Genomic DNA, 23,695 nt, shown 5'->3' on the forward strand with positions numbered 1-23,695 from the left:
TTCTTTGTTTTTCACCCCAACATGAGTTCTGCCTGATGCTTGGGGTGGGCTGCCATAGTCAGGGTGGAGGGAATAATGGACATTTCTAAACACCAGACAGACAATTCTGGCACAAGTTCACCTTTCAGCATGACAACGACACACATCCAAATCCACAAAAGCATGGCTTCACCAGAAGAAAATTAACATTTTGGAATGGCCCAGCCACAGGAGATGTCCTCGCAATCTGACAGATTTGGAGCGCTTTTGCAAAGAAGAGTGGGCATATATTGCCACTTCAAAATGTGCCATACTAATAGACTCCTACCCAAAAAGACTGATTGATGTAATAAAATCAAAAGGTGCTTCAACAAAGTATTAGTTTAAGGGTGTGCACGGTTATGCAACCAGGTCATTGTGAGCCCCCCCCATCAAAGATTTCAGTTGTTTTGCAATTGAATTGTTCACGTTATAGGTCACATTAAAGGCAGAAAACGTTATGACATGATTTATCTTTGTCTCATTCTTTAAAATCACAAGAACTTGACATTTTAGCAGGGGTGTGTAGACTTTTTTTTTTTTTTTTTTAACCAAATGAGCTCCCATCCAGTCAAGGGGAAGTTGGATAGGTTCCTGGGTAGAGATGATCCCTGGTCAGAGGGAGGAGTGTTCAAATGGCCAGCAGACACAGTAATATACCCAGACACACACTAACATCTATCTTACTTTGTGAAGCATCAGCCTGTCCTTAGTGCACCTTGCATGCAGTGTCAGCTGCTGCACTACCGGTAGTACCGCAAGATCACTCAACGCAACAATACGCGACCTTGCCTCCTCCTTGAAATTAGAGGCATAAAGCTGTCTTTCTCGCCCCCGCAGATCCCCCCATGGATGTTCATCATTAGTAAGAGTCAACAAGGGTTTAAGGAGGACAGATCATGTGAGACTAATTTAATTGCCTTCTATGAAGAGGTAAACAAATATTATGGTTGTAGATTATTTAAAATTGGGATTGTGTTAGGGAAATCATTACATCAACACCTCACCTGGTGTGTCCCATAACCTATGTAACCTATCAACACAAGCCTGAATAGGATGTCCATGTCTCCCTGCTAGCCACTGGTACATGTAACACCGCACAGGATGACTGCACAGCCTGCCCAGGTTGAAATAGAGATCCTTTCAAACTGTTCCCAGGTAGATGCATGGTCTCAAAACGACCTAACAAGGGGCAGAAAAAAGGCTCCCCCCATCCTTCCATAGCAGGGTTGTGAGCCTGGGAACATGGCTCTCCCGTGGGAATGACAGAAGAAAAATAAAATGAGTTTTTGGAGGGTTTTTTGGTTGGCCTCCAGGAGGTCCACTTTGGAACCCCTTATTAAGAGTAGCACAGTATGATTCTGCCATCATTGACAATAAATGCAAGATTCATCGCTCGGCCACCTTAAAAACCGTTCACAGGGTATTATGAGCACATGAAAACGAAACCATTAAAAATCTGCATAAATTCTCTAATTATGCAAGCATGTTCGGAGCCTCACATGGTTTATACAAGGATGAACAAGAGTTAGGGTTTTGCGTTTACCATAGATGAACCAAGTGTTAATTGCTCATAAAAAACCAAGACTACTCGCTACAGTTAATGTAGAAAATTAAATGGCATGTTGATCGTGTTATCCTCTATTAAATATGGTGCCAATAGAAGTACGGAGTCAGTCTAATATTTTAATTTTAATCTAATCGTGTATTTCAGAATTTGTGTTCTTCCTGGTGCATCATTTTATACCTCATTAAATTAAAGATTAGCAAGTAATTTAAATAGCTGCTCCCAGGAAAAGGAAATGGTCATCAGAAATGTTTCTTTATTTGTTTAATAAGGTGCTTCATTCTACTTGCGTGAAATTTGCTTCCTGCGCCGAAATTGCAGATTAGAATTATTGGACTGAGCTGGCCCTGCTAAACGCCTAGTGGGGGAGATTTACTGATCTTGTTGACTTAACTATACATTGTGCGGAAGCAAATCTAACGAAGGTCCAAAAAAGCGTAAACTTTTAAATTTCCTTGGTGATTGAGTTAGCATCTGAAATCACACCGGCTTTCCGTCTGGGGAGGATAATTTACAAAGCCGTACACAAATTGAAACTGAAAAAGTCATAGCAGAACTTCCAAAGTCACTAAAATAATAAAAATAAAATCCATATACCCATGACATATTAAGTCACATGACATCACAAGCTTAACAAATGTATATATAGCTCTCACATATATCACTGTTAATTTTGCCCTATACAGATTTTTGGAATAGCGGGCAGTTAATAATTTAGGCAATAACTGAGATTACATATTTTGCTTGTAATCAAGGTGATTTAAACATGAAGTAGGTGTCCTGGTAAAGCAGAACTAGTTTCAAGGCGATAAGGACCTGCAGACAAAGATAATCGTGTTAAGAGAGTTACAGCGTAGAGTTTGAAATGAAAAACTGTTCTAGAAGCCTTGCTTCTGAAATTATTAATGAGCTTTGACAAGAATTCTACTTTGCAGACCACAGGTATCCATTACCATATTGTTTTCACATAACACGAGGGCTATGGATTAAATCGACACAAGTTTGATTATGGAAGCATTTTGATTTTACATAAATATTACATTTCCTGTTTAATACACCCAGTTTTTTTCATACCAATGAAAGTAAGGGTACTGACAAAAATTGTTCTCTATTGACCCGCATGATACCAAGACCTGTCCTAGAGTTTCTGGCATCCTACGCAACTAGACCCAGAATAATATGGCTTTAATTTATGTCACCCAGATTATGGGTAAGTGAGGTCCTAATGAGGGAAGCATTTTTTTTTAAACAGATCTCTGCTTCAGTGAAGACAACTTAATTAAAATGGTAGAACACTAATGGACGATTCAAATTTTAAATCAAAAATATGCTGGATTCATGGTTAAGTTTGCCAACCCTGGCATAACCAAACTGTTCTCACAGTGGATTGGAGTCACTATTAATTGAACTTGGGACTGCCCTGAGAAATTAGGGACTGCTGGCAGCTGTACCATGTTACCATGTACTTAAAACATAAGAGACTCACATAACATTTGCTAATGTGCATCCACATGATGTATAACTAGAAAAGCATATAAAATGATATTGTGAATAAATCACCCCAAAGAATATACAGTTTTATGGGGTTTATAGTCACGCTCAGGCTATACAGATATAGAATTCAACCATGATTATATTTCTAAGCCGGTAGTTTATAAATATATATTTTGGTAGAAGCCTCGGTATAACATATTTTCTTTTCTAATCATCAGCCACTGAATGGCTCTAAAGGGTTAATTTTAGTTCTGCGTATACTGTATACTCAGCAGTACCATAATTCGAAACAAACTATGCTCCAAAGAAATACATCGTTTCAACCAATTGATCTCGGCAACCTTTTATATAGAAATAAAAATTGCTTACGGTTGATGTGCCTGCGTTTTGTTCGCCACAGTCGGTTTCGAATCCAGCGCAGTCTAGAAGTAACACCCATGATGTCGTAAAATATCCACTAACAAAACATTTGCAAAAAAAAATAAAAATATTTTAACTAAAAAAATCATCCATGGCTTTAAAAAACTGCAAACCAAAACCAAAAATCAAATATTGTTTCCAAGAATTATTCTCTGCCCGTCACTTATTTTATCTCCATAGTTATATTCTTCCCCAGGTCTCTTTCTCTGTGTGTCATAAATGTTTTATGCAAGTAGAGGGAGAGTCATTTCTTCCATCAGGGGCTAGTAATTAAGCCTTGTTACCAGAAAAAGAGACTAAAAAAAAACAATTTCAGGCACAAATTCCTTGATATAAAAGTGTCTAAATTTTGCTGAGTTAAAGAGAACGTATACACGCAATTCACTTAGACACTGTGACTTTCCTAAAGCATTGTTGCGTTTGCTCCATTAATCATTCATGTTAATTAATATTAAACGATTCTGTCTACCAATCCTCTGATGCATATGAAAAACAGGTGTGTGGCCCTGAAGGCACACATTTATAGTGTTACATATATATATAATATATATATAGGGATCATTTGTATAGTATTTTTTGCAGTAAGTTTAATATTATTGCAGAATTTCTTTTTTCTTGGAAATTAAACATATTCTTTAGACGCAATAGTTATATTTAAAAATTAGATATTTTAGGTCGGAATCAATTTCTTTGACAAATGCACGTTTGTGTGAAAAGTGGATTTATAAATTAAAAAGCCTTTTAACAAGCCTGTAGGAGAACTTGTTATCACCTGGGACAAGCTGTCTTCCAGCAGTTCTGGAATTTCAATATCCAAATTCTCCTTTCGCTTTCGCTAGTATAAATTTAACTATTTGAAAAACATTTTCTTTACACAACCAGACACTTCCTTAAGGACTACACAATTACCTGTAATATGAAGAGAACTATCCTTATTTGTGGCCCTCAAAGGATGGTGTTAGGGCCCACTGTTTTATAGGACACAATACTAAGGATTCTACTTTTTATTATATACCGTATTATATACAGTAGTTTGCTTAAAACCTAGCAGGTGGGCGACGTTTACCTTTGTTAGGGATGTCTATGAAAAATGTGTCCTGTAACTCAGCATTCAAATATTTGCTGCCCTGCATTGTGCATGTTTTATGAGCATGAGTTTAAAGGAATGATGTCGTCGTCCTGAACACAGGACAAAATGTGAAGCTGTCCTGGGCCCAGGCTTAAACTAAGGGCCCTTATCATCTGTCATTTGTGTCCCCCAATGGCCACCAGGGTCTTCAACGCCTGTGCACCACCTGCTGATATCATATCCCAAAGCATTGTGATGCACAGAGGAGGAATTAGCCAATCTCCATTGCGCTTCAGCAGGTACACCATTTGACCAAAAGTACCTGGACATCCCTCCCAATTATTGAGTTTAGGTGTTTCAGCCACACATATTGCGAACAGGTGTATACTTTTAAGCACATCTCCATAGAAAACATTTAGAGTGGAATGGGTCATACTGAAGGGCTAGGTGATTTTAACCCCTTAAGGGCCAGGTTGTTTTTTTTGTGACCAAGGCTGTTTGTTTTAACATTTTTGCGGTGCTAGTGTTTAGCTGTAATTTTCTTCTCACCCTTTTCGTGTTCCCACACGTTATTTATTGTTCAGATACCATATCATCTAATTTATCTAAATTTTATTTGAAAACTTTTTTACTCATTGCAATGTTTTTATGTTTTATTGCTTTTTTTTTGCACGTTTTTGGCACACCTGGAAACTTCTCGGCTCCGGCTACCCGGAGCCTTCCCTTGTGGGACGCGGCCAGGACTGCACACTGACGTCAGCGCTAATTGTAGCACTTGCACATAATAATAAACTTTATTTTAAAATTTTATTTATTTCATTATTTTTGGACTTTTTTTTACATTTTGCTAGACTGGATGGTTCCCCTGCATAATTATTTTTAAATGTTACCACATTTTTTATTTTTTTTAGCTATTTTTATTTTTTCCATATTTCCATTTCATTTTTTATAATTTTTTTAATATTTTACTAATCACATTGTGATTAGAAAGCTGGGCTCCATACTTGCATGGTTAAATGCAGTACCTGTATTCAACATGTCTGGAGAGACCCTCTTGGAAACTTATTTTTTTAAAGGACGCACTGCCATCTTGCAAGTGGCAAAATCTCTTGCAGTGGCGGTTGTGACCGCTCTCCGGAGTGGACAAATCTGGGTTTGGCAGATGCCAAGAGAACGCTACCTATCAGAATGCATAGTGCCTACTATAAAGTTTGGTGGAGAAGGGATAATGGTCTGGGGCTGTTTTTCAGGTTTTGGGCTAGGCCCCTTAGTTCCAGTGAAGGCTAATGTTAATGGTAACATAAAGCAGGTCCATAAAGAAATAATGTGACAAGTTTAGTGCGGAGGAACTTGAGAGGCCTGCGCAGAGCCCCGACCTTAACCCCATTGACCACTTTTGGGATGTATCGGAATGGTGATTGCGAGCCAGGCTCTTCCAACCTCAGTGCCTGACCTTACAAATTCTCTATTGGGTGAATGTGCACACATTGTCATACACATACTCCAAAATCTTGTGGAAAACCTTCCTAAAAGAGTGAAGGCTGTTATAGCTGCAAAGGGTGTGAAGGGGGCTCTCCATAAACGTCATATTAATGCCCATGGTTTTGGAATGGGATGTCCAACAAGCTCATGTAGATGTGATTGTCCATATACTTTTGGTCATTTAATGTATGACTAGGTTGAGTGGGCACAAGGGGAGGTATGTCAAGAGCCCCATTATTATTAAAGACACTCCTGCCTATGTCCTATTATTTAATTAACTAAGGCAAACACAATTCTCAAATCACATCTCAAGAAGTTGTATCAAAAGGTTGGAAGGCCAGTTTGACTTTTATGAATTATGCATCGCCATATGGCATTTAACTATAGATTAAGGTGCAAAGGTCAACTGAGGGAAGTAAGAGACCATGCTTTTCAGGCATTGGAACCTTCTGACATGCTGCACTTCTTCATAGCTACAGATTTTACCGAAATACTTGGGGTTCTACGCAACAAGATTCTTCCAGTGCTGGAGTACATGGCCCAGGTGTGGCCCTATAGGCTACAGTCAGTTGAACCATCATCAGAAGTGTTTTCTACTTCATATAGGGCTTCAAAGTTGAGTAAAGTACATAGTCATGTACATTTGAGGCAAAGGAGTGTCCTATATACCAACTTTGCTGAGATCCTCCTTTGTGCGGCTACGTGTGGGACTCAACAGAGAACCCCAGGTGCAACCTTTTCTTGCTTTTCACCTGGGGAAAGACAGTATACAGCAGATGGAATAATTTTGCATCAAGCAGTCTGACAAATAGAAACAAGGACACGGCACGGAAGGTCATTCAGGGAGGCCTTTCCTAAGAATATTCATGAATGCTAGGAGTCTGGAGAAACAGATACATAGTGCATCGTGCAGAGGAGACATCACTAGATTTCTTCGGGGAAAATAATCTCAATGTCTTTTTGGAGAAGTAGTTCCTCTCCTAACCAGTGGTATATTCTTCGCCTAGGCCTCTGCCACATAACTGGGCCTTCATGCTTGCGGGCCGCCAATGCTCCTTGAGCCAGCTGGGGAGATCAGAGATCTCACTTGTAACCAGCCCATACACACTGTGAAGCTCTGTGCCTAAACTGCAGAGCCTCCAAAGTGACCGTTTTCCTTCATATCTTGAAACACATTATGGTAGACAGTGGTCATAGAGATTATTCCTAGGGGGTAAGGTCTAGGGCAGTGTGCAGCCAAGTTATGTCTCTTCCTCCTACCACCCAGTTTTGTATGGACTTTTTTTTCTAGGAAATCGCATGGAAGCCTGAGGGTTAATGTGTTCTGTAAAAACTACTTTGGGAACAGGTTAATGTCCTAGAATGTTGCAAGTTGGTCATCAGCTTGCTCAAAGACTAAACAATTAAGCTTTTGTTGTAACCCTTTCCCCACTTTTCGCCTATCCCTGCATCCCAGGGTGTCATAGCTACAATTCCATCTGCAATTCCACAATCTATCAGCGATTTAACTTTTTCTGGATTTTTTCATCTTGTTGGCATTATGTACTATGTACCTGTATCAAAATATCCATTATTGTTTGTGCCGTGCCACAATCGAGTACTTATGGATGTAGGAGTGTCTTTGACGTCTCATATTTAGTATTTTATAAATGACTGTACATGTGCGTTTTGTTGTTGATAATTGTGCTAAGTAATTGAGGCCATTGTTTTTTCTTCTTTCTTCTGTAAATTTAGTACATCATATTATATATGGTCCGCCTCTATGAAAGTGGGCCAGTGCTGCAGTAAATCACTGTGTCTTTATTACTTTGTACTGTGGCTGTTCTATTTTCTCATACTCTCCTCTGTTTAAAATCTGTTATATAAACATCGCTCAGTTCTTTCCAAAACAAGCCCACACACCAGCTGACAGCGTTGTCACCATTTATTTGAACAAATTCTGTTCGGTTAAATGTTATACTGACAAGTATTGTTGTGGACATCTATTTCACATTTTAAAACACTGAAAAACATTTTCTTTTTCCCCCAGGGAATATTCTTTTAATATTTTCAAACAAAATAATTTTTATGTGAAGCTGTCGGAGTAATGAGGTTGAATAACATCAAAGAACCTTACAGTGTCTGTTAAGGACCTCAAGAGCAATTTTATGCAGGGCACAAACTGTAAACTTTTTATATTACTGACCAACACATGTCTAGCATTACCGAGCAGTATGTGGGATGTAGAAACTCGCAGAAGGACATTGATTACTGACATATCCTACATTTTACATATTGCGGCCAGTAGATTTGTGCATTTGGATACCTACAAACTTTAATTTTAACAAATTTTGCCTACACTGTGCATTCGTACAAATCTCTGATAAACAAATGTAAACAAATGTCAAAACCTTTGAACTTTCGCTGTCACTTGATGGGAGGCAGTCAGCTGCGCAGACAGTGCAGGCTGCAGCCGCGAGCCGCGCTTACTGAATGACCGCGGCTCGCGGTTGCAGCCTGCACTGTCTGCTATGTACACTATGGGGAGGAGTGGGAGAGAGTCAGCCAGTTCGGAGGACCATATGGGCAGGGCCGGCACCACCTATAGGCTAAGTAACAAGCATTAAAAGAGGTGGGGTATATGTGGGTGTGGCAGAATGGGAGGGGTTGTGGGGGTGGAGCCAGGGGGCGGCAAAATTATGTTTTGCCTAGGCTGGCAAAAATCCTTGCACCAGCCCTGAATCTAACGTTCAATGGAATGGCAGCAAGACAGGAAGAGGAAATGAAATACAACACATCTGGATTCATACTAATCTTTTCAATACTTGTATAGTACATCCTATATAGAACTGGGAGAGTTATAAAGGAATTAACAACAAGACAACCTATTCCATTGCCTAGGGCCCTGGATGAAGCTTGCATATCCTGTCAAAGCATTACACATTAACGCATACTTAATGCAGCTTTTCCCGGGTTTTGAGGGTATAATAGAACAGACCATTTCTTTGAAATTGTATTATTTTAAAATGCAAATTTTTTTAAAAAAAATAAACTGCATGTTGTGCAGAAAGGCTTTTAATGTTAAATATGACAATAAACAATTTCTAACAGCTTGCTATTTTAACTTCATCTCTTCTTCTGTTGACTGTACAGCGCAACACATAAAAATCTTCTGGGTGTACAGTGAGATGAATGCTGCAGAAAAAAGATGTAAAGAAAACAATAAACACAAAATTCATGAACATAAACACAGTCAAATGACACACCTGTAAACATTTTCATAAAATACTATATTTAACTGTTTTGATGGTGTCCTATAAATATCTTCCAAATGACTTGTTTTTTATGGCAGATCTCTCATGCGACTAGCTTTAATCAACAGTCATAAAAAGCTTTCAGTAGTTTTATTATATATTCAGCATACAATTGATCCCATCTTCTTTACTGTTGCTTTTTACTTTGTGCGTCTAGCAAAGTGACCCCCAAGTACTTGAAATATATTAATACAAACATTTCAAAGCTACTAGCGATACCTTGCCCCGTGTCATCAGAGATGAATCTCAAGAGCTAGGAAACAAAATTAGCTCTTTCTGAAAAATGTGCACGTCACATGCCTGCTGATGATGTCATGACTTATGTGACATTTCAGGAAACTTCTCGTTCACTTTTGTACTTTTAAAATTTGTGGAACAGTAGAGGCAGCATTATTCCAAATGCAATATTTTCTAGCTGTAGTGATCTGGACAGTTCCGTAGAAAATGTGTCGAGCGGGGTGCTCATTTACATGTTTGGAGAAGAAAATTATTATAATTGTTTTGGTAGCAGAGAAGATTGCCTTTAGTTGGATGAAATACCTGGCTAACAAAGAGTCAAAGATTTTAGGACAGATTGGGAGTCGTATAAGCAAGGGAATGACAGACTAGGGATTGGGAGTTTAAATACATACCACATGAATAGAAGGTAAAATGGAGACAGCAGTTGGGGGACTCGTATAAAAGGGTCCATTTATTACAGAGAGAGTTGTTAGGAAAGGTGTGCTTTCCACTCCCTCACTTTACTATTTAGTACGAAGGGGCAACACTGAGAAATTTCTCTAATAAGAAGGGCTCAGCTGGGCCTGCATAATTAATACTTTACACAGTGAGGAGACATTGCAGAAATCTCACTTATTTAACTCAACATTATACATGGTCACCAAGCTCTTCCTGCAGCAGAAGCTTATTGTGCATATATGTATATATATCTAAAGTCACCACTCAGTGGTAGAGGAAGCAACAACCCCAAGCTTTCTTAACCGGGACTGCTTACGAGACCCGTGTCTCTGGAGTCCACATATTGTGGGCTCAGTAAAATAAGGCAGGTTCTGGTATGGCCCTGGTTCAGCTCCTGGGAGATTATGCCCCTCTCAACCATCTCTAATCCCATAATGTTGTCTCTATTTAATTTCGCCTTTTCACACGCTCCTCCTATTTTACTCTTCTCGAAACAACGTTGTACTGTTTTAATTGCACCCAACACTGACACTACCTAGCTACCTATTCTTAAGCTACTTAATGGCAGTTCTGTATTTGTCAGACTTCAAATCTGGCACCGAGCATGAAGACTGAGACACAATTTTCATGTGTAAGCAGGAGGATGATATCTATACAGTTGAGCTCACGGAATATATTATTTACTTATTAACTCTAGAGTAGGGTTTCAGGATGAGTGATCAGGTTATGAAGGTTATGGAGTCTAGAGCTAAATTGACCATTTTTATTCGGCTGCCAAAGTGACATTTCTCTTGGTGGTACTTCATAACTGGAGTTCCTGTTTCAATACTAATGAATCTATTAAAGTTCTTTATTAATAATGTCAATTTATGGTTTCCATGAAGACATCTGTATATGATACAATTCATAAGAACCATGTTATACCCTTGTCTATACAAACACAAGCATTAGTACAGTTCATTTTTGTGGATGCCAATCCAGAAATGGAATGCCAAATAAATATACAGTTAGAAGAAATAACCGTTAGAAGCAGACAATGCTTAGACATGTAAAACAGTGATCTTATACACAAAATTCTTACCGAGACATTTTCTTACAAAAGATGGTTGTTTTTCAGGGGGGAGATAAAGGCAAATGTAATATACAGGTGCCCCAGAGAGCACTACTGCAATGCCAACCAAGGAATCAATTGGATCACTGTAGAGAGGAACGATGACCAGACACAGGCTACAAAGGCAGTACACGACGGGAAAAAAGAGGCTCAGCTACAATGAAACATAAAAATTATTTTAAGTGTAGAAAGCAGAATTTAATAAAATGTTTGCAATTAACATGAATGGACTATCATTAGCATGACATACAATAAAGGTTGAGTGGTTTACCTTTACAGGTCTGGGGATGTCTGGTCGTTTGATCCTTAAGTATATTTGGCTGCCAACTGACAAACCAATAAACAACCAGTAGCTGAAGCTGAAGTAATCTATAAGCTGAAACACGTCTTCCACGCACAGGAATATTAGTGCCATTAGTCCCTGTACCATAACAAAAAGTTGGCTATGTTAGTGACATACAAAAGCACAATAACACTTATGTTTTCACATTGCCTATGAGCTAATACTCTAAAGGGTATTATTTTATTCTTCATGATGAACAATTCCCTACTTAGAAATAATGGATTAAAATAACACGTAATCTTAGAAAATTACAGATACATAACACCTTTCAAAAGACGGCACAATTTACTTTAAACAGTTTCATACATGGCGGTGTTAAGAGCATGTACGCAACATCTAATAAGTACAAACCATTATGTCTGGAATGCTGCCATGTAACTGTATTATCATTTTTTCTTATTCACTATATACTCAGCAAATGACACATTTAACTATAATAAAAAGAAGGATTTGTGTATTGTTATTTTGAAAGCCCATATACCTTTTGGTTTGTGTTGATGTATGGGATGTTCAGTTTACACTAAGTGGCTTATTCACTAAAGTTCACTAGAGTTTTTGTGGTTTGCAGGACAGTTGGCTTCAATTTGCCAACCCCAGATAACTTCTCCTGCAAGAGGAGTTCAGTTGGGTCTGTATTATACGCAGCTAAATCAGTAAGATTTATCAAGTCTTTTCACATAACCAACTATGCATTATGCAGAGCCAGCTTCTCATGGTTGGCCCTTCTTTATGTATAATGAAGAATGGCGGGTTGAGACTGCAACTCTCCTGCAAACATACCTGCAAACTCTAGCTTTTGTTATTGCTTACATTGAACAGTAGAGCAGGAATAGGAGTGAATCTAGATATATGGATCATGCATAGAAAGTCTGGCAGCTGTCCTTCTCGTGAGGCTACAAAAAACAACCTGGAATAGGAAAAAAGGAAGTGTGTACATTTATTCACGTTACTAAACATTGGCATATGAAGACTTTTTTTGAAACAGAGATAAAGAAAGGTATATGGTAGCTGAATGTTACCTTATAACCAACATCTTTGTAGGTAAATGCCTAGAGGGTTTAATGGAACGCATTTCGGAAATGTATAGGATACTCACTGCCAGCCAGCTCCAGTGTTGGCTCATATGAGATTTCCTGGGGATCTAACAATACGCATGTGCAGAATGCTCTCCTGCTGAATTTGATTGATGTGAAATGCGGACATTGGAGAGGATGATGTGCTGCAGTTACGGAACTCTAGTGATTTAGCAAGACTTTAATATGCATTAATTGTTGATGGGTCAAAAAAACGTCTCTTTACATGCACTAGGAAGTAACAGTCACTTTGGATTCCCACTATAACTAACTGATTTGCAGCCACGTAAAGCTGAGTGCCCCCCAAATAATTAACATTTAAAGCCCGAGTCTGTCTGCATTTCTACCACCGGGTCACATAACATTGTGTTACTCTGCCCCATTGAGCTCTGCCTCTACATGTGGGACAGTACAAGCCAGACTGGCCATGCTTGAGGAACTTAGACTGGTCTGGATTGTGGTGTGCACAGTAGACAAGAATGTTTTTCCAACTTTTTTTGGAACACATAGCTTGTGGGGAGTTTTGTTTGTCTTCATGTGGATCAACAGGAAAAGGAAAATCCTAAAAGAGTTGAACATCATGGACTTTTTTTCCCAAAGCAACTATGTGGCAATGAAACAAACGAATGGGATATGCAGCCAGCCTAAAAAAATTCTGCAAAGTCTATAAAGAATACTAAGGTCATGAATTATGAATCAAATTAATCTGGAAACATTAGTGGACCTTAATATGTACAGTTTTTTTTAATCTACACTCACACAGTCCAATGATTAATTAATTAATGCAGATTAAAGCATGTTGCCTTTAATAAATGCATTTTGACAATTGACAGAATGCCTGCAGGAAATGCTAATACAATTCTAGGGCAAGGTCATCACTCACATTTTTGTTAAAACAATCTTATGTAACAATGAAAATTATCCTTTCAACAAGTAATAACATTTTAAAGGAACAGGGGTGTTAAATCATATTTGTTTGACTTGCTGTTTGTAACTGGGTCCTGGGTATTGAAAGAGAACATATTCACAACCTCTAGTTGCATTAGAAATACCACCAAGCTTGTAGTTCTTCTTTAACATTTAGTAATACTCATCATATAATCAAAGGAAGATGATAGACACAGAATGCTTGGTCTAAGGCTTTTCTCGTCGGACGCTACTAAGCCAAAAAAACGATCCTAATGCTGTTTATTCTCTAACAGCCAATTTGGGCTGAAAATACCAATGAGATGAATACGTTTATCACGGATCATTCAGTAAGAGGTTTCAAAGGCCAGCCCAAAAAGGTTCTTTGCCATACCAGGAGATTTCAGAGTTTAGGCTATCTTCTCTCTTCTGGGGTGAGCAAGGTTGGGCATACAAAGGGCCGAGCTAATCTCAAACAGCAGAGAATTGTATGGGATTAGGAGGGGAATTGGGTGGAGAGTGATCCGGAGATATGGGGAGACAATGCTTCTTCTGGAGAGTTCCTAGGTATGTTCTTTGCCACCTCTCCTTTGCTTCTCCATAATCCTCACAAAGACAGCAGCTTTGGTGGCACAAGTGACTTGCTAGTTGTCCTGCTGTGTTACGTCCCCATTAAAAGATTAGTATGGATTAAACTCATGGAAACACATGGTGAATTAATTGAGCACTTCCACCCTTGGCACTGGGGCTACCATCAGAATTATTTGGGTCCTGTATCAATTTACTACCTCTGTCATGGCCCATACCACAAAATGTGTCCCAAAATGCACTTTGTACTTTCAAAAGGGCCACAATTATTAATGAGGCTGCCCTTGGCTCCCATCAGTATTCATGGTATGGATGTAAAGGGAGTATAACAGCATGAGGCTGAGTAGACCCTCTAAGGCTGAGCCCCAAACAGGTGTATTCTCTTTCCCCCCAGGATGATGGCCCTACTTGGCACTGGTGTTGAGGTTAGGGATTAGTAAAAGACACCTTTATGTTTCTCAGGTAGGTTGAATGTACACCGGTTAACCCTAGACAAATTATTTCATAATTGGCCTTCCTTTTTATCATCTCAAATTAAACAAAAAAAAAAGAAGACAAACAAAGCAGGGCACACGTTAATTAAAAAAAGTAAATAAAAACAGGCAACTGCCAGCAGCATCTTTCCAGAAGTTCTGAAAGGCTTTTATTGATAGTGGACCCTAGGCAAATGTTCCATGTTAATGATATAGTATGTATAAGTACTGAGATAAACATTTATTTATCATATGACCCAATTGTCTGTTAAGCAATATCTGTAATGCAACAATAGCGTGGGATATAATCTCAAAATTCTTGATAGTCGCTTTCAAATGTATCCCAAGGCAAGATATGGAATGAAATAACTTGTGTTTCACAGTAAATAAAGATGTAAATAAAGGAGATTAATGATTGCAGACTGCATGCACCAAATAAATTAATTATATATTCATCATGTGCCTTACAGTTACATAGATAAATTAGATTTACCTTGATGAAGAAATGACAACTGAATTCAGTCCCCCACAACATGATATAGCTACAGATATAGGGATAAACCACTTTATGTATCCAAGAACTTTTTCTGCAAAAGTCTATAAAACAAAAATACAAAAATAAATGTTATGGTCGTACTTCATACGTTAATTCCAAGGGGAAACATTGACCACAATGGATTTTAGAATCAAGTAAAAACCCAGTGGAAGACCTGTCCGGACCACCATGTCCACATCACTTTCCTACCTTCCCCATTAGCAAAATTAGTATATAAAGCTAGTGTGGTTGCTTTTTTTGATTGCTATGTGTGGAGCTGCTAATAATGAGCTCTGCTTTTCATAGTGTAACCCATAACTACTAATACCGGTCCCAATCCGGTTTATTTTGTAATGCATGTTGGAGTCCATTTTGCTATAGTTACTGGAGTACTTTTGCTTTAGTTACGGTCTCATTTCCGTCTTGCTCCTCGCTGCCTGGAAGTGTTAGTATACATAGTATCTCAATTAAGTCAATGAAGAAGTAGGCAATCGCATGGATGCTAGCAAAGCATCAGTGTTCATATATATCATTTACATACATCCCAAGAGTCCTGGATTTCATGTCCCAGGTAGCTGCCCCACCTTCCTGATTCTTCATAGGCCACTTGGGGAGATCCTCTGACTGGCCCAAGAAGCTGAACAATCAATTGAGCTCCCAAGAAGCCTCCTTGCGAAGCTAGCTATTTGGGAAAGGCGGTGGGTGACCATGCGTCCTATCCTACCAACTTCTGTACTTGCCCATTTCTAAGGACAGTCCCACCACTCCCTGCACCTTTCCATATCACAGGCAACACTGAAAGCTTGTTGCCATAGAGGTCGGTTCCCATAAAAATTGGAAAAGATTCTAAAAAGTTTCTGCATTTTTTTGTTAGACATGCAGAAGAAAGAGGCAGATCTGCTAAAGTTTATTTGCTTAATGCCCTAGAGAGCTCGCTTAATGTTTTGTCTAAGTGGGACAGGACCTTTAAGTGTTGAAGGAAAAGTCTGACTCAGAGTTGTTAGTTTGAACTCACTGCTGACCTAAGTCAACTGATCAGGTCTCACAAAAAGACAAGTAATAATTACATGCTACTGGTTTTCTGTGATAGGATGCAAAGAAATTCATATGTAAAAATTAGAGGGGAGAGATGGTTACAATGGATGCTTTCAAATATATAAAAGGATTCATGGAAGTACCGGAGGGCATCGTATTTCAGAGAAAGGACAATGCTGAAACAAGGCCATATTCTGGAACTGGGGACGGTAAGGTTCAATGAACACGTGAAAAATAGCTACTTTATGAAAAGAGGCATAGTTACATAGCATGGCTTTCCAGAATACATTTTACAGTCTAATGGTTTGAGGGTTTTGTGTAACCAGGTAAAAACTAGACAATTCTCACTTGTTACTAAACTCTAATCTTAGTTCAATTGCTGAGCTGTAGTAAGTATAAAAATATATCCCTATATATACATTTCAAAGGGTCTTCAGAACCTGCTGAGTCTCACTTAGCGTCTGTATAACGCCTTGCAGACGCTCCAAAATAGAGTTAACTTTTTTTGAGTTCTGATTGAAAGACCACAGTGAATATCGGTGTTAGAAACACAGAAAGTGACGGCAGAAAAGAACCATTGGGCCCATCCATCCAATCTGTCCAATGTATCTTATTTTTAGCTTAGCCTTATGCCTATCCTATGCTTGGTTAAACCGCTTCACTGTATTAACATCTACCGCTTCTGCTGTAAGGCTATTCCGTGCATCTTAAGACTATACCCTCTTGTGGTAGTATTTCTTCTTTTAAATAAACTAACTTCCTTTATCACGATGACTCCCTTTAAGTACTGTATTTTCTCAATTATAAGACAAGATTATAAGACTAAGATCCGGATTTCTGGGGGGCAGAGTGGCATATAGGGGTTAAAAGGCATATCTGGGGGCAGAGTGACATATAGGGGGTATAAGGCATATTTGGGGCAGAGTGGCATATCAGGAAGGCAGATAGGCATATAAGGGGGTATAATGCATATCTGGGGGGCAGGTTGACAAATAAAAGGAAATAAAAATAAAAAGCTCATTTTTCTTAATCATAGTTTTTATGAAAAATAGTATACACGTGAATATTTACTAATAAAACTTTTTTGTTATAGGGTAGTCCTATATTCAGGCTTTTTCTTTTTTTCCCTAAATTAATATTCAAATTTAGGGGGGTCGTTTTATAATCAGGGTTGACTTATAATCAAGCAGATGTGGGACATGTGGTCACCCTAGCCCCTACCTACATATTATTATGATATCACACATATACCAGTACCAAAGACACATGAACCAAAAGGTACCATGAAAAATAGGATGATGTAGAATATTGTACAAATAAAATCTTACCACAGCTACAGCACTGCTATCCATGATAGTATTCAAATCTAATTCAGTGTAGTATGCAACGTTGGTCATGACATAGATCACTGTTACCAAAGGCATAGAAATGACCATTGATAATGGAAGATTCCTGAAAAAGAAGAAGAATGCATCTCTTTAGCAGCATGTAGCTGTGACCTCTCATTGGAAGGGATGTTAAATCAATCTGAACAACTTTCAGTGCTATTAGAGACTTCAACCTGTTTGACAATTTTAATGCTGAAGCAGGCTTATGGCTCCAAGAATATGGCAGCACTGACCCTGTTAGACGGGGAACTTAAAGCCCCTGATTTTCTGACTATGTTAGAACTTTGTAACTTTTTTCCGTGTCCCTGGTACTTACACCCCTGCAGTGATTTAGTGCAGTGATTGATATCCTTGTATTTGTTGCTGCAGAACATACAAGTTTTAATCAGTATGAGACATATTTACATTTACATTAAATTTGCTTCTTTTTTTGTAAATATTTTTGTCCATAACATGTTTAACTACTTTATAGCATGAATCTTTTTGCTATATGGAATGATTGACTTGTGTGCTATTGATGTTGTATGTAATACCGCCACCTCGTGGAAGCTGTAAGATATAGCACTTTTACATTTTATTCTACATTACATGTTATTTAGAGTGCCTGTAGATTCTGAAGCGCTATTACAAGAGGGAATGCAAAACTTAACATCAACATTGAAACTGACATTAAAAAGTTAGTTAATAAGATTAACAAATGTTAAGGCATTCTGGCACAGAATTAGAAGAGGGGTTTGCTTCTGGATGTTTTCAGTGTATTAGGGGGTAATAGGAGGCTACACTGATGCTGCAGCAACACGTAATTCCCATCTGTCTCGTTCTCCATAGGGCAGTCCCAATCTTTGGGCACTGTCCCACTGTCCTTTCGAACTGTCCTGCTTTTGTGGGCAGTGGGGTGCATGAGCTGGTTGGGAAGATCCTTTGATGTTCCCTGACTTGCCCAAGAAGCTGTAATATTGATGGACTTCTGTACTTAATGACTCTATACGAGACTTTTCTGTTTCATGTTACTGAACATGTACTAAGTATAATGCACAGATATTGAGTTGACTATATTGGCACATAAGGGGAATTCAGTAATTGTTAAGGCACTCTGGTACGTAACCAACATGTTCATGTTTGCGCAACCCATCTGCTAGAATCTTTGATGAGTTCTAGCGCTACTTGATAAAGCACATCATATAAATCGATAAATAAAACTTTCTTTTTAATCAGATTACAAAACTGTACAACTCATTTATCAGATGACAGCAAATATAATTAAAAATAATCCACTTATTTAAATTCTAGTAGCGTTTGGAATTTTAAAACGGTAAGTGTTTTATGATGCAATCAAAATGTCACTGTCCACTGATGAGCAAGGATTGAGTATAAATTTACGGTATCTCAATTTTGTTCAAAGTAAATTTGTTAAGCGGTTAAACTTTGTACTGTGAGAGTTCACTAGATCAAGAGTAAGTCACCTGATCAATATTATGTTTTTTTAATTTGTCACCGCAGCACTTGGTGAATGCAAGAAAACAAACATTTGAATGGTCCAATTTTAATTATTATTATAATAAAAATTATTATTAATTTTTATTATTTAATATACTGTGGTCTTTAAATCTATACTATCACTTCTTGCAGAGGTATGTTCTTTGTCAAAGATATATTCTTCCCTCCTGAACCTGTATAGTCACGATGACATATTTAGTTTAGTCCTGTCTCCTTCTTTCGTGTGGACTGTTGTATAAACTTAGTTCTTGTTTTAGTATCCAACTTTTATATATACTCACCAAAACCAAATGTTTTCCCTAAATTTCCAGGAAAGCTTTTTGGTGATGGAGAATTAGTTTTTTTGTGAATATTTATCCTGCTTCTGTTTATATGAATTTGCTATTAGTTGTAATCGCTGTATAACTTGAGAACCCATCCCGCGTTTTTCCCACACGATGCGTTAAATGTATGTTATTTTGTTATTATAGACACCTATATTTCTTGAATGAATAATTGTTTTATTAAATTCAATATTATTAGGAAAAATGTTGTACAAAAAATTGAGTGCACAAATTGGTACTGTACCTTTTAGGGTTTTTCATTTCTTCTGTTACATAATTTAAGGCATCCCAGCCAGAAAAAGAATACAAAGCAGAATAGAAAGACATCGTCAAAGATCCCAAATTCAGCTTGGAGCCTTCAAAAGACTTTTCCAAATTATGTGTATTACCTGAAAGCGCATAATTTATTCAGTACAATACCCTTGTCAAATACATTATGAACAATAGCCAATTAGTGTGATTATATATATATATATATATATATATATATATTGCAGATCGGCAACATTTATCAAGGCTAAATATTTACATACAAAATATTCAAAGGCTGAGCGTATATATATATTTATATATATATGTATTTAATTTGGGTTTATATACGTTAACCCTTTGAGAGTTGTTGCACCTTTTTTCGCAGTGGGAGGATGTACCCAGTCAATATGGTTGTATGTACATGTAGACGGAGCTCATGCAGGCGACAGCACACAACATAACACAGTGTAGGCATTCACAAGAAGGGGTTGAATTCTATAATCATGCTAAAGAAACATATAGATTGAAAATACACACACCCACAAGTAAGGCAGTCTTTTTCCACTTCTGGTGCATCTACTTTTAAGAGCTACAACTCCCATCACCCTTGTCATCATCTCGCCAGGGACAATCCCAGCCTCCAACCACTAACGTCTGTCTGGGGTCATCCCCTCCCCTATGTGTAGTTATCCCTGCCCCTTCATGAAGCCACTCCCCCAGAGGAGGGAGCGCTCCAGGTAGCCTACGCCAGGAGGTTTCCAGGAATGTTGATGACATAAGCATGAAGCATCTTTCTGCGGGGTTATTTAGAGTGCGCATGATCTTGGGTCACAGGTATTTTAAAAGAGACAGCAGAAAAGTCTATTAAAAAGAAAGAGTAGCGTAACAAAACATCTACAGAAGCTACAAGCAAAGAATGATAACAAAACATTTACAGAAGCTACAAGCAAAGAATGATAACAAAACATTTACACAAGCTACAAGCAAAGAATGCATTAATCTGGTTGTCATTATTTACCTTGGCACAGTCTAACAACTCCAGTAATAATGATAATGACCAGCGCTAGCACTTTGGCAAACGTCGCTGCCACTTGCAGAGATGCTCCCCATTTTACCTTTGCGCAATTCACAGCTGTCAGAAAAACTGAATTTGGCAAATATTAAAAGCAATGCTGTTATATTACAGTGAAGCAGTGGATTTAAATGTTTTACTCGTATGTTAAAGTGCAGAATGATTGTATTTCCATGAATTAGATAAAATATGTTTTTCAATAGACCAATATTACAGTTCAGTACACAAAGTACATTTTCAATATGTGGCACAAACAACAGGTCACTTGGCTGCAGGGTTGCACAGAGCCAGGTGTTGTGGGTGGACAGCACCCAGGTGCCTGGAAACTGAAGCACCAAGTGGAGTCACGTAACATGAATCACATGACCCCACAGTAGTACAAACACTGGTGTAAAGGAGGCCCCCGTGAGCCCCAACACCAACTTCACCCCTCCAGGGTGTACTGCTAGGCTGATGCTTCGGGCCACGTTCTTCAGGCCGAAGCAAGTCTGAGTGCCAGGATATGATGTAATTTCCCAGAGCTCAGACATAGCGTGTGACCTTGAGGGAGCAGAAGTTCTGGCACCACCCTACCCCTTCCTGGTAGTATGTTACTATGTGTGTGTAATGATGTAAGTCTGTGTAAATATGTTACTGTACATGTGTGTGTATTTTAGTATATGTATGTAAGTTTGTTAACCTGTATAAGTATGTTACTGTGTGTGTGTGTGTAATATATTAGTATGAGTGTGTAAGTATGTCAGTCAATTACTATGTGTAAGTACGTTATGGTGTGTGTATGTATTTTAGTTTATGTGTGTAGTATTTGTTAGTATGTTACTGTGTATAAGTATGTTATTGTGTGTGAACATATGTTAGTATGTTGCAGTATGTGTAAGTACATATGTTAGTATGTGTAAGTATTCTGCTGTGTGTATAAGCATGTTACTGTATGTTTTCCTTTTCCTTTGATCCTTTCTCCTTTGGGGCCCGCTCTTTTCTCTTTTGGGGCCAACTCCATGATGTGATTTAACAGATGGCCAGCAAGAGAGCAGGGGATAAATATATGTTGCTCCTGCTTTCCCCACTGGACATTAGGTATCGGAGTCAATGGTTAACCCAACTTTGGATTGAATCTTGGTGACAATCCTTGTTGTGTCACAGCTTAGAAACTCTAATATTACTACATATTTTCCCATAGCATACCTAGAATTGGTAACTTGTCAAGTTCATTTTAAAAAAAATGCAAAGGCCAACTTGACAGATATATAATATAGTTTAATTTATAGCATAGAAAAGATACTCACCCACACATATCACTGCAAGCAGGTACACGGCTGTCTGCGGCAGATGACAGGTAGGGAAAAACGGTTCAACTAAGTAGTTGGCAAATGTAACAGCCAATATAGCCTGACTTGCAGGATAGATAATTAACATGTTGGTCCATAGGTTTAAGAAAGCTAAAAATCCTCCAAATGATTCCATTATATAGATGTAGCTGGCACCTGATTTAGTGATGGTTGTCCCTAGTTCAGCATAACAGAGAGCTCCGATTACTGAAAATATTCCACCTACAACCCATATAATGAGAGATAATCCATATGAACCACTGTACATGAGGACTCCTTTTGGTGACACAAATATTCCGGCACCAATGGTGTTTCCTACCACCAAGCTCACACCATGCAGAAGGGAGATTTCCTTTTTAAGCTCCACAGTGTTACTTGAGGCGTCATCCATATTGTCTTTCGTTTTTCTTTTGAACATCCTTCCTTTTTATTTAGAGCAATAAAGAGAAGACCTGAAAACAATGAATGGTATAAAATGACACATTGATATATTGATTATAAGCTTGAGAGCAAGGCCCTCTTTATAGAATGTATCTAGTTTTGTCAGACCCTTTGACTATATGCAATGCTTAAATTGTTGCTGCTATATAACTAAAAGATAATAATAATAATGATAATAATATTAATAAATATTATATATAACAGCTGTGGGCAGATTGCCCATTTGCTTTGTGGATTATGGGTCTAAAGGGATTCCTATAAGGTCTTTCTCACTCGGATTTACACAACATATGGTGACCATATTCCCTATTCACCCATGTTTTGTTAAGATGACAAGCACACAAGAAGACATGTCAAGAGTATACTGAGGAACATGCAGATGAGTGATCCAAGCATTGTCCATGTACATTGACATGCTTGCACAAGCAGCCTACGTACAACTTAAAGTAAGGATGCCCATTGATCATCATTTTATAAAAATATGGATTGATACATTTGTATCAATCCATATTAAGCTGTTATTATCTTCATATCTTCTACATTTAAATTAAAATGTTGGCCAATAAAGTGATTTTAATTTATCCTTTAGACCTTTTTATTAACTGTTATACACATAAACACATAAACTAAGGATAATCGAACATATAACAAAATTTCACTTAACTACTAAACAAGTAAACAATGACTACACATCTGCAAGAAGTGAGACGTTTCAATGTCAATAATACTTACTGCTCCAGGATATGCCTTTGCTATGTCTATGGATGCTGCTTCCTTTTACGCAGAGGAACACATTGATGAAAATAAAATTGCAATGACCGCAATTATATTAGAGATGGTTCTGTGTCCACAACCCCACGTGCATCCTGCATGATCAACCTTTGTCCTATTTGTTAAGCGTTGCAAAATACAAACTCAATGAGTATGGTCGCCCTGCACATTTGCTATGTACGCTGTACTATTCCACTATATCCTAAATTAAGAAAAAAATGAAAGTAGAGGTTAAAGTGCTAAATTATTTGGTCAACGGCAGCAGCTTATAAATGGTTTATGTGGCAAATGCTCTTTGCACCAAGATGGCTTAACTTGTAACCCAATAAATGTGATATGAGATACCAAAAGTAAAAGTGTATGAGATTTATGTGCACACAAACGGTTAGTAGAGCCAGACTGGCCTACCAGAACACTGGGAAATTTCCTGGTAGCCCACCTCCCCTGGGGCCAATCTTGAGTTTTTTTATAGTGCATCATTCATACATATTCAAATACTATAAATAGTTGTCCTCACCAGCTTCATAGATATCAGCAA

General features: G+C 38.1%; 1 protein-coding gene across 1 annotated transcript; it reads right to left on the reverse strand.

Annotated features, from left to right (window-relative positions):
* Nucleotides 1-9,088: 9,088 nt before the first annotated feature.
* LOC128497171 (Y+L amino acid transporter 2-like) lies at nt 9,089-23,276 on the reverse strand. The gene is made up of 10 exons (XM_053467100.1): nt 23,119-23,276; nt 21,904-22,397; nt 20,564-20,689; nt 19,538-19,682; nt 17,414-17,537; nt 15,009-15,112; nt 12,286-12,382; nt 11,404-11,553; nt 11,103-11,286; nt 9,089-9,224 (listed from the first exon to the last, which is right to left on the reverse strand). The coding sequence occupies exons 2-10, from the start codon at nt 22,361-22,363 to the stop codon at nt 9,145-9,147; spliced, it is 1,470 nt and encodes a 489-aa protein (XP_053323075.1). The 5' UTR covers nt 22,364-22,397; nt 23,119-23,276; the 3' UTR covers nt 9,089-9,144.
* Between the last annotated feature and the right edge of the window lie 419 nt (nt 23,277-23,695).

This window comes from Spea bombifrons, chromosome 5 (assembly GCF_027358695.1).
Source record: "Spea bombifrons isolate aSpeBom1 chromosome 5, aSpeBom1.2.pri, whole genome shotgun sequence".
Taxonomy (NCBI): domain Eukaryota; kingdom Metazoa; phylum Chordata; class Amphibia; order Anura; family Pelobatidae; genus Spea; species Spea bombifrons.